General features: G+C 41.8%; 1 protein-coding gene across 1 annotated transcript in view; it reads left to right on the forward strand.

Annotated features, from left to right (window-relative positions):
- Vat1l (vesicle amine transport 1 like) overlaps positions 1–13,001 on the forward strand; it is a 166,379-nt gene that overhangs the window by 17,756 nt on the left and 135,622 nt on the right. Inside the window, exon 2 of the mRNA XM_055621507.1 lies at positions 8,297–8,426. Coding sequence (XP_055477482.1) covers positions 8,297–8,426 — 130 coding nt within the window. The remainder of the gene's footprint in view (positions 1–8,296; positions 8,427–13,001) is intronic.

Below are 13,001 nucleotides of genomic sequence, written 5' to 3' on the forward strand. Positions count from 1 at the left end.
TGTCCTATGAAAGTGCTCATTTCATCATACCATAGTGAACTTTAGGAATGTTCCTGTGACAATTCTGAATGTGTTAACTTCAGACCTAGCATACTGCTTTGTAAACACCCAGTGCTCACATGTTGAAGGTGGGGTCTAATCTCCGTGACTTGGAATGCTGGGTGCTATGTTCCAAAGGAAGTAATTAGGGGGGTTCTGGATTTGAATCACTCCCATATTGGTATTATGAACCTCAGCATGCCCTCATTTTGTTCTCTGTAAAATTGGAATAATATTATCTCTTAGCATTATTTATGGGTGTTGTGTAACGCAAATAATACCGTATGGATAAACCACTTAGCCTTGGATGCAGTAAGTGCCTCATAAATGTGATCTATCATATTCATTAGCCATGAATCAATTGATTTCCTCCTTGGGTTCTGTCTTCAGAAAAGTCAGAAGAGCCCATCCCTTCTTGAACATTCCTCTTCCTGGGAAGAGCTGACACTAGTTATTACAATGGTGCTTTGCAACCCTTACGGCAATGAGGATTGCCTACAGTGTTTGTTACTTTCACAATAGTACGTGACTATGATCTCTGACAGAAACTCTTTTTTTTTTGAGACAAGGTTTCTCTGTGTAGTCCTGGCTGTCCTTGACTCACTTTGTGGACCAGGCTAGCCTTGAACCTACCTGCCTCTGCCTCTCCAGGTGTTGGGATTACAGGCGTGTGCCACCACTCCCGGCTCAGAAATTCTTTTTGACTAGAGCGTTTCCATTCAACATGGCAAGAAAAGCATGGCAGAACAGCTTAGTTAACAGTTTGGTGTGCGTGAGACAGGCTGTTTACATTGTAACAAAACAGGGAACAGAGAGAATGAGGGTCTGTCCCTGTTTCTGTATTTACCACCTTCTGTCCTTTATCCTAGAAGTTCTACAGCCCTCTGATTAGCAGCATTAGCCAGGAAGCAAACATTCAAATGTGCCCATTTTGGGGGCACATTTCAAATTCTATCCCTGACCCTCTCAGCTGGGACAGAAGAGTCATGCTTACAAGGAGAAAAGACTTGAAGGGCTCTTGACATGTATTCAAAAAATACTGAATTTGGGGTACTCAACAATGCTACAGTGAGAGAGGGGACTGACTGCTACCGGCCAAGGAGATCTCACACTCTTCATGAATACTTACTGGACAGGAGCTCAAGGGGTCTTGAAGATATTTCATAAAATCCTAAGAAACCATGAATGAAAGATCTTTCAGCTACAACTTATATTTTACATCTCCACCACAGCCTCACTCGTTGGCTTTTTATAAATATCATTAGCAGGAATGTGACAACCTATCCAATATTTGTTATCAACAATTTGGACATGGATAGCAATGGCTTGGTGACAACATGTTCAGAGAACAGAAGTTCATGAAGGCAGGCCAAGGTTTCGGTTCAAAGAATTGGGATCCAAAAAGAGACAAAATTAGACAAACGAAGCTAATCTAATAAGACTACAGTTAACAAGGCCAAATATAATCTTCTGGATGAGGGTCAGAAACCTCAACTCTCCTCAATACCACTTTTATTTTCATATTTAATGACCATCTAGTAATTCTTACCCTAGTTCATTCCAAAAAGGACTTGGATTAGCTCAAGAAGATGTGCTGGTCCTTCTCTAAGCATTGTCCACAGCCTGGCAGCATAGCTTGGAAACTTAACATCCCAAGTCACAGGTAGGGACCAACAATCTACTTTAACTACCCTTTATGGGAATTCTAATACACAATTAAATATTGAAACCAGGGCAGGGAAAAGAGCTCAGTTGATAAAGTGTTTGCAATACAAGCGTGAGGACCTGAGTTTGATTCCTAGTCCTTATATAAGAAACCAGGCATGGTGGCAAGTGCTTGTAATTCCAGCCTTGGGGAGGTAGAAACAGGAAGATCCCTGATACTTACCATTGGACCAGCCTAGCTGAATGGTGAGTCTCAGTACCAGAGAGAAGTTCTGTCTCAAAAAATAAGTAGAAAACCCCTGAGTAATTGTGTACCGAGACTGACTACTGGTCTCTGATTACTAGAGCATACACAGACACTTATACACACATATACACATTCACCATGACACACATTTGCACCTTCACACACAAAGAAATGAATCTGTAAATAACTGTAAAAGATTATAAGATTTTCAAATGGAAATTTCTAAGATTCGGAAGTTAAGGTGAAGTGGTGCTTTGAAGACAAGATACAGGATCAAGGCCAGGGAGACAGCTCAGTGGATAAAGCATTTGCATAAGCAGGGAGCCTGAGCTTGGATCCCCAGCATCCACATGAACCCTGGGTGGGCATGGCGGTCCTCTAATGTCAGCACACGCAGGAGACAAAGACGGGAGATCTCGACAGCAGGCTGACTAGCTAGACTAGCTGTGTTGGTGAGCTCCCAGTTGAGCAAGAGAACCTGTCTCAGCAGAAAAAATGGGAAGTGAATGAGGGAAATACACAATATCACCATCGGGCCTCTATATGTATACATTGTGCTCACACACATGCAAGCATATTTGCACAAACACACACACACACACACACACACACACACACCCTCCCAGAAAGATAACTTAGGGAATAAATGTCACAGGGCATCCAACTGTCCAACTTGGGGGGGGGGTGGAAATAGCAACAAACCCCAATCAGTTCATACACTATCTCCAATCTCAAAGATTAAAACAATCTACTCTTCTTGTATTATAATTTAAAGGGAAAGAATTGCATCTTCATATAACAAGTCTATATTATAGCAAATGAAATGCTCAACAACAGTCCTTCTGTAATAACACACTGGGTTCTGAGGGTTATTCCTTTAGTGATCTGACTAAAGAATGTAACTGGACCAATAGCAGGGCAAGCTTTAAGAAATTAGGGTGGAGATTTTGTGATCTGGATCCAGGTAAATGCAAGTTTAAGGAAGGTTGTCACCATAGTCATTGCTTAATGATCTAACATTGTTTTGACCCCATGGTCAGGTTTGAGGTTACTGACTACCTGGCAAAAGCCCTAAAATTCCTTCTTAATGCCAACACTTTCAAACTGGAGAAATAATAAACCATAACTCGGCTGACTGACTTCATCATTTACTTAGTGGTGTCTTTTTGGGAACAGTTTGTATCTTTGTTAAAATTGTTAGCATATGAAAAATTAGCATATCCCAAATGACAAGGGATGAGGGGGTACAACAGTCTCCTATGGTTTGTAAATAATAAGATGCTGATTTAGTTGTCAAAAACTCAAGCTCCGAAGTCATTAAAAAAAAAAAAAAAAGAAAAAAGAAAGTGCATGCTTGTTCAGGTCCTGTGATATGGCCAAGGATGGGATACTGGATTCTCTCATGGCCTCACTTTCCTTTTGTACAGGATGATTAAAATGGTCCCTACCTTAGTATTCACAGGTAGCATCTTCATTCTGGGAGCAGTGTTTGTTGATGCAGACCACATGATGAAGGCAGTGTGACATCTCTTGCTGCCTCTCCAGTGGCTTCCCATGTGACATGCCTCACTAAATAAGGAGGGGAAATGATAGAAGCCAAGAAGGACTAGCTCCTTTTATAAACCCATGACCATGAGTGTCTCTCCCTGTCTCCCTGGGAATTAATTCTAATAATATTTTAAGTAGAAACCACAGAACAATGATCCGTCAGGAGAACAACATGAGAGCTGAAGATGGCTTCAGAGACTCAGTGATGGTTCAAAGAGCATGGAATGAAATGGATAGAATCTACGTGCTTACATCCACCCAGTTGCCAAAATTTCCCCTTTGTCTTCCTGCCTTTGAATCTGAGAGCATTGATTTTTGTACACTTGGTTTATCCTGCATTTCACAGTGTCTTGGTTATGAAATAAGAAAGGAGCCTGAAGGCCTTTGTTAAGTCTCAGAACTGCCACATGTGCCATGTGCTGCCTTTGGCAGCTCAGTATTTTCATATGATTCTTAGCACGTGTATCTATATGATAGGGAAATTATATTTGCCTGGTTTTTTTTTTGAGGTGTTATAAAGTTTAAAGAGGCTTTCATGAAAACATATTGTAAATCATGCTATTCTAAGTTAAGTATAATAAGGTAATATTATTTAAAAGGAATGTTCCCAAACGTCCCACAATTTCCTATTGTGACATTGGAACCCTCTTCTTATGATTACAGTTTTTGCAGGATATTTTCCTCACATTACTGCCTTCAGTCCTTCTGGATTCTCTGTATCAAAAATAGCCCCTTATACTTAAGTTTTGACTAATAATTTAGTGTGGAAGGGAAAAATAAGGGTATATATGTTAAAATTACACGGTTTTTAAAAATAGGATCATTAAGTCCTTTCAACCACATTTTGCAATGATTTCAAATGCTTGAAAAGTTGTAGTATACCACTTAACTGGGAGATGTGAGGAGTTCCTGCCACATGCTTGCACATCCACAAACTCTACTGTGCTTTCCAGGTGGTGATTGTCTGTCTATACCCACAAACTGAAAGCCAGAATAAGTTGTTCTTCCCTTAAGAAAAACATTCAGTATTAGAAGCATCTAGACAGTATCTCCATCACCACCCTTGGCCCCAAGTACACTTGGGTGATCACACCTAATCCTCAGCAATTCTCCCCCATGAGGGTCCAGGTAAAAATCACGTTATCCCAGAGAGAACTGGAAACCATAACTGTGAAGCTGCATGGCTCGATGGGCCCCTGTTTTGTTTTGCTTTTGTAACCATGGAAAAAATAAAAGCACTAAGTATAATGAAATTGAGGTCAGCAGGCTTCACTCTGTGACTTTTGTTTTTGTATTTCTAAACAGTATTGCTTTGTCTTAAAAAATTAATGTTACAGTGGGTGGTTGGTGATAGTGCTTGCTTAGCTTGTGTTTTTTGGTTATATGATACCAGCGCCATACACAGAAGATTCAAGTAAAGAGATTCCAGGAGGAAGATGGATGAATAACAAAGGAGCTCAGAGACCAGGAGGCATGACGAGGCATCACGTTTTCAGAACGTTTCCACTTCCTGATTTTTGTAGGGAGCAATTATTTTGGGGGATAATTTACTTGCTCATATTAAAAATGGTTCCTGGGACTGAAGAGATGACTCTGCCGTTAAAGGCACCGGCTGCTCTTCTGGAGGACCCAAGTTTGATTCCCAGCACCCACATGCTAGCTCACAACCATCTGTAACTACAGCCCCAGGGGATTCAACACACTCTTCTGGCCTCCATGGTATCAGCCAGGCATGTGAATATGACTCAGTGGTTAAGATTGTACCCTGCTCCTGTGAGGGACCCCAATTTAACTCCCGGAACCCACATCAGGTGACTTACAACTGCCTGAAACTCAGACCTCAGGGGGTTCCCAAGCCTCTAGACCCCTCAGGTGAACATCTTCACATGCAGACCAACCACATACACATGATTAAGAATAAAATCTATTTCTTAGTAAAAGAATAGTTACATCAGCACCAAGGGAAGCAGGTGCAGGGCTTGCTGGCTGCCAGCCTCGGTTCAACTTCAGTGAGAGACTCTGCCTCAAGGACATAAATTGGAATGTGATAGATGTGGCCACCTAATGTTCTCTGGCTTCCATGTAGGCGTGCAAACATGTGCATATAGTACACACAAAATACTACACATGTACACATACACACACATGTGCATGCACACACACGCCACACGGACATGTAATGTCTGTATTCTGTAAGGACGCCAGTTTATATTATGCAGGAAGTCAAATCCTTTCTTTTTTTTTTTTTTTAAGATAATACTGACTTAATCTGTGTCACTCTGATTTCCTCATTTGGAAACGGACACCACAACTCATTACTCATGGGAGTACCACGGTGTTTAAAATAACAAAATGAAAATACTCAGTACACTTCACACTACAACTTAAACAAATAACAAGCTCGAACCATAACCGTTTCAAGAGGATGTGGGCCACGCAACAGGAAAAGGTAGCTCGCTGACGATAGGTCACCTCTGCTGTAAAACAGATACTGGAGGGCTAGCTTCTGGGGAACAGTGGCACGCCCCATGACCGGAGGGTATCGCTGGATATCTTACTGTGGAAATGGTCAGCCATAGCCTCCTCGCTGAGAGTGCAGTAGCTTGGATCTTAGCTCACAGTCACCACCCCCACTTCATGCTGAAGGTGACTGAAGACAGCCCTCCTAAGCCATATCAAGGGCATATCGAATGGAGTCTTCTCCAGCGGCGGCTGTGTTTTCAGAATGACTGAGTGATTGTTTTCTGCAATTTCTCTATCAGGGTCTTGGAAAACCAAAAGTTACCACGCAAAGAGAAACAGTGAGCTGGAGTGTGTGTGTGTGTGTGTGTGTGTGTGTGTGTGTGTGTGTGTGTGTGTGTGAAGTGGAGTGCTTGATTTGAAACACAGAAATTCTTTTTGTTGTTCTTGGTGGGGGGGAGGCTTTGGACAATGGACCTTCTCACAGAAGTAAAGTTTGTCCATTGCTGACGTTGTCCCGTGTCATCTCTGGAGCAGTTTTTAGCACATTCCCTCTTTGATTTTAAAAAGAGGAGTGAGCCTTCCTGAGATGTCCACGTACTTCCTGCCTTCTTAACTAAAATGAGAAGTATAAGCCCAATGTTTCTTGAATAGTTTCTTGAAGCTGGTGCCATGTTTCAGAGCTTCACTCCTCATTAATTTTCACAAGCCTGTGAAGTGGGTGCTGCCTAATCCTCGCCTTCCAGATGGGGAAACTGAGGGCAGAGAAGCCAAGTTATTCAAGGTTGTGTAGTTATAAGTGATACGCTTGAGATTTGAACTCTGTCTCCCCAGCCCCTTAAGAAACAAGACATATTGATGGAAAACATTCTGGTTAAGAAATGACAGAAAAGATTATTAACCATCAAATCGGGAAATCTAAACATCCATTTCAAAACTGTTTCCATTTATGCTGGTGTTCGAAAAAGAATTTGTACTTGTGACTATTCCTTTGTTCCACGGATGTTTGAATGCCTGCTTGATGGTATGACTGTGGAAACATTGCAGGCTAGGTACTGTAGAAACAAAGAAATGCCACAAGGCACACAGTTGCCTTCTAATGGCCCCCCCGTACAGAATACACATCATCTGAGTCAAGATGGGGAACTCAGCTCACTTATGATCAGGAGGACCTCAACAAACTGTTGACTTTTCAACCCACCTTTCAGGAAAATCATCCTCTTTTACTTCCTCCATCCTGTATGAATGGACTAATGAATGAGAGCAAGGATGGGTGGAATAAAATGGTTGTTTTGTATTGTTTTGTTTTTATTCAAAGAGGCATCACTGTGCTCAAAATAGTTCAAGTTGTTTGCGTGGCCAGATGCTGACGGACCTTGGGCTGGATGGCAAAGTTTGTTTCCCTAGATGGTGGCTAATGAAAATGAGAAGCTTATAAGAACTACATTCCCCCCATAAAAGATGCATTCTCAACGAGATGTGATCCTCCATGCGGTTAGCAGATGAAGTTAAATGCAACTCTAAGAATAGACCTAAAACACAAAGCCATTGGGTACATTGATGGCATCAGTGAAATTGAGCATATGATTTCCTATGGTAACGACTTAGGCATAATTGTCATAACTGCCTCGTTTTAAAAGTGATGAATTAACAGAAAATACCCTGGAACTTCTCTCATCCAGACATGACTTAGATTCTATATTCTCACATGCCTGGGACCATCTTTTGATGTCCCTTTTTCTGAGCTGCCTTCCTCCCGTAGGAACTAATGCGGTCTTTTGATGCCTCCATTCACTGTTGTGATCCCTGCTTATGCAGAGTGCTGGCATCAATATGTGTGGTGATTGAGGAGAGATGGTTGTTTGTCTCAAGCCCTTTTACTTTGGGTCTCCTTTCACTTTGTGTTTATTAGACTGACTGGTAGCCACTGTGTCTGGCTGCCTTCCATTTGTCTGTTTATGACCATCCCCTAGTATATTCTTTAAGCCTTTGATTAAGTGCTAGAATGTCTAATGACCTATCTAGTCAATATGTGTTTTCAGAAGACGAGCGAACACACTCTGAGGGAGGATAAAGGGCCGAATTAGAGTGTGAACTGCAACCAGCTCCATTGCCAGGAAAGCATTACTTATCCGCACAGAGATAATTGAATTTTGTTTTATTGCTGATATCTAGCTAAGTGGCATTACTATTAGGGACACTTTGGCAAGAAGGATTTTAACAAAATAAAGGAGTGGAAAGGAGGGAGAAGAGGGAAGGCAGAGGGAGGGAAGAAAATGCCCAAGGAGAGTTTGGTGGGGATCTCACTTTGAATCTCTTTATGCTTGCTGTTCACAGTGGCTTGAACTTCATTGACCTGATGGTGCGACAAGGGAATATTGACAACCCTCCTAAGACACCCTTGGTGCCAGGATTTGAATGTTCTGGGATTGTCGAAGCTCTAGGGGACAGCGTAAAAGGATACGAGGTAAAGTTTTAAGTGCGACTTAAACAGCAGTAACCACCTAGAGCCTGTGAGGCAGGGAACTGTGAAACTATATTTGAAATAACAGCCGCCGTGTTTTACTTTGTTGTTTTGTTCTTTAGCAATATTAACCATATTCACGATGATAGGACGTTCCAAAAATCCCATGACTTCATTTGCTCACTTATTTCTTACAATTTATTTTCTACCCCGTCTTGGTTTTTCCTAGCAACAGTTTAGAAGAGTGGGCTGGACAAGTCTTGCTATATTCTTTTTTTGTACTTACTGTAGCTATTAAGACTATTTGGCTTTGTAGGATCTCGGTACACAGCCCCTTACCCCGGCTATGGCTACTGTTTCCCGCCATCTCAGGCTTAACAATCAACTATAAAACACGGAAGTAAGCGGAGTTACTTATTTTATGATGTGGGTCCTTAAAATATTTACCGAGCTCATACCTTTTAAGTTATCATTTATAAATCCCGAACTATTTTAGGAACAGATAAAGCATGGCTTTAGATTTTAAAAACATACCTTAAGTCAAAAAACTTCACCCTCACAGTAGGATAGAATTGTTCATGGGTTAATGGCTTTGGGAATGGTTTGTTCCATTATTCTGCTTTCATATACGTGTGGAATTCTCCACAATAAGGCATTTCATTTTGAAAAGAATAAGATGCATCCACTACTTTTCCTACTGTTTTAATACAAACCATGTACAGCTCAGTCTATAAAAACTGGAGCTCTGGGACTGGCCTTGTGGCTAGAGAAGAAAGGTGCTTGCCACCTAGCCTGCTGATTTGAATTCAATCCCTACAACATACGTGGATGAAGGAGAGAACTTCCACATGAGTGTTCTGGCACACACACACACACACACACACACACACGATGCGACAAAATACTGCAGCAACATCAGCTGTATAAAAATTAGGAGTTCATACTCTTAAAACTCACTTACAAATCAAACTCAAGGGCTCTCACTCATAAATAAGCTCTCAGCAAGAAGGCTGGGGGACTGATACCCCAGAGCACACTATAACCAGTTTTGTAGAGAAGTTATCTTTTCTCTAACCACAATGACACCCCCCACCCCGCCACACACACACATGCAGTAAAGGTTGTTAGTATTCCCTCAGGTTCAGAAGGTACAGTAATTCTCTATGAGGCCAGAAGTAGATCCCGATTCAAGTCACCAAAGCCATTTTACACTTCCTAGCATCCCATGGCCTTTACTAATATTCCAACCCTCACACCCAATGCTACAAAATACATGCAAGGAGTGATGGGTGAATGTGAATCCTGTAAAATCCAATGCCAAAGCTCTCTTCAACCTGACCTGCAGCGTGCAACTTGTCCTCACCCCACCGGGAGCTGCACCCCACCCTAAATGCCGAAGGCACCAAATTCAGGTTGCTGAATGCCTGGAAAGCTCAGCACATTTACTGATGTTTCTGTCAAGGATTTCCAAATAATATAGGAGAAGAAAAACCCAAAAAAGGAGAAAAAAATAAGCTTTTGATTTTTAATTTCAGCTCTACATTCTCTGTGCCGAGTAGACATTTTCACCCAGGCACACATCTCTCCCTTGAAGTGCTGCATATAGATGGATCTGTTTGTTTTTCACTCCTCCACGTGGCCCAAAGGAAACTCTCGCTCAGCTCGTTCTGCTAGCCCTGAGCACTGAGTAAATTTCAGTAAATGGAAATGTTATTGGTCTTGTTTTAAAGGGATAACTTACCAATTACCTTACTTAATTAAAGGCATTATGACTTATTTTCTAGTCAGCCCAGGTTTAACAGTAATATCAAGCCTTCATGTCAACACCTCTTCGGCCAGCGGTTTTCAGCTCCATGTATATTTTTTTAAGTCTCCTGTGTGTTTCCATCCAGAGTGTGATATGGGAGAAAGCCAACACTAATGTACTCCATGTGATTTTTTTGACTCACGATTCTTAAGCATGTTAGAAATGGAATTCCATGCAGCAACATGTCTCTTGGGTTGACCAATAGCAAAGGATTGAAAAGGTGTTGCCAGAGGCCATCAGTAAAGGGCTGATAGGGGCCCCTGGTCTCACGAGCTGATTTTATTTTTCTTATTAGAATCAATTAATTGGGTAAATATGCATATGCATTTCACATATATGCGAGGATATGTGTATGCTGATCCTATCGTCTAGTTGTGTTTGCTATTCTGAAAATGAAATAAATGAATGGTAACAGACTGAAGTTGAATGAGAGACCTGAGCGTAGCCACACACTTCCACCATGAAGCTCACTGCAACGCTCAATTCACTTCACTCCATGAGGCTGCTAGAGGCCATTAGCTACTCTGGAGGTACTGAGTATGTGTCTCAGTTTTCACAACTCTGAGAAGGAGCCAGTGCTGAGCTCTCGTCACAATCTGGTCCAAATGCTTGCAGTGAAGCCAACACTTATCAGAGTCACTGCCAGTGGGGATGGCTTTTCGCATCTCCCTCTGCTTCTTCACTGGGCATCCATTCCTTCTGCTTCATGTAGCGGAGCAGGTCTGTGCTTATCTGTACCACGGATCCGTGAATCCCCGAGTTTCAGGGCCAATGTTTTCTTTGTAAACCAGATGCCTGGGTTGTTCTTTTCTTGGTTTCCATGCACTGTGCCAGGTGTACTGTATCCACATTACTTCATGAACATGGTGTCCATCTCAGAGATGAGGAAAGGGACTTAAAGACTCACTTTCTGTATGCCTTCAGCTGTTGCGCACTTCCAAACAATATGTTTTCTTCACAGCACTTTCCTCAAGTACAATGGGTCACTTATTCGTATCTGGAGCTGAAGTTCCTGGACGCCAATCATTGATGCTGCCACCCTCCAGCTCCATGAACTTTGACAGTGATTTGACATTCCTTTGGTTTCATTTAAATGAAGATAAATACTTATGGCCATTCTTTTGTACACCAGGGCTACAACTGAACCCGTCTTAAAGGAGTTGCTGCTAATGTTGGGCAGGGGTAGGAAGCAAACACTAAGCTACAGGGAAAGTAAAACAGTAGAATCAGTTATAAGAACAATATGTAAAAACTGAACCATTTTTTTAAGGAAAGCATTTCATTCTTGGGAGTTGATGTTGGTCGTAGCAAATTTACCACATTTTATAAACTGTAATATAAAGCGTTAGTACTCCAAATCCCCAGATGTTTCAATTTACCCAGCACTTAGTGACTCATACAAACTGATAGTGTTTGTTCTGCTGTTTCCATTTATCTTTAATGACAGTATGCTACCTTCAAAAAAAAAAAAAAACAGCTTGTCATTTCAGAAAGAGTGCCCTTTTCTTCCCCTTTGCATAGGGTTTGGATAAGTCAGCTTTTGATATTAATGCAGTGTCTACCCATACCTTCATGGGGTTTGTTTGCCACGGCTTACGTGACTCAAACCACATGAAGCCAACTGCCTCCGTGTGCTACACATCCAGGGACACGCTCCTGTTTCACTCTAAGCCCAGTTTCTCTCGTTCAGTTCATGCCTGTGTGTTTCTGCAGGTCAGTCCTCTACTAAGCTTTGCGGCCACTAGGGTCAATAATCCTGGAACACAGCTGGACACAAATACAACGAACTAGGCTGTCAGGGAGCCCATGTAGGCATGAAAAAAATGAGCAAATGAGAGTGTTCCGAATGCTTAGTCCTGTCCTCAAGTGCTCAAAGAAGTTTTAGGAAAAACAAAATTTAACCTGATCTCCAATCCCGGTCTCCATCCCACCCCCTCTCCCACCCAGTTCCTTCCCTCCATCTGCTTCAGATGTCTATTTTATTTCCTCTTCTGAGTGTGATTCAAACACCCTCCCTTCAGCCTTCCTTGTAACTTAGCTTCTTTGGGTCTGTGGACTGTAACATGGTTACATCCTTACATCCACTTAGAAGTGAGTACCCACTATGCATGTCTTTCAGGGTCAGGGTTACCTCACTCAGGACAATCTTTCTAGTTCCATCCATTTGTCTGCAGAATTCATGATGTGCTTGTTTTTAACAGCTGAGTAGAATTCCATTGTGTAAATGTGTCACATTTTCTTTAACCATTCTTCTGTTGAGGGACATCTAGTTTGTTTCCAGTTTCTGGCTATTATGAATAAAGCTGGCATAAAGAAAGTTGAGCAAAAATAAGCAAATGAGAGTGTTCTGAGCTCCTACTCTTGTCTCCAGTCTCCACAGAAGTTTTTAGCAGAGTTTTAACCAGACTGGCTTATCTGATTCCCTTGACAACAAAATAACATGGATAAGTGACAACTGAGTCAGAAAGTAACTTAACAGCCCATGATATGTCACTCCATCTGAAGCAGACGAAGGGCAGGAGGGCAGGAGAGGGGGTGGGGTGGCTAACGGGGCTGGAGATCAGGTTGGAGGGGGTGGTGATAGAACCTGGACTACATGGTCCTTGAAAGATTTTAATACATTGGTTGCAAAGGATCAAAAATGTTTTGAAATTGGGAGGTAGACATGAATATGCATCTTTGGTGATGCTGGGTTTTGTAACATGGGAAGGAAATCTTAATATCCATCAGATTCTAATTTTAGAAATGTCTCCAAAAGTTATAAAATGTAT

This window comes from Psammomys obesus, unplaced genomic scaffold (genome assembly GCF_907164565.1).
Source record: "Psammomys obesus unplaced genomic scaffold, mPsaObe1.curated_primary_1811, whole genome shotgun sequence".
NCBI classification, from domain to species: Eukaryota; Metazoa; Chordata; class Mammalia; order Rodentia; family Muridae; genus Psammomys; species Psammomys obesus.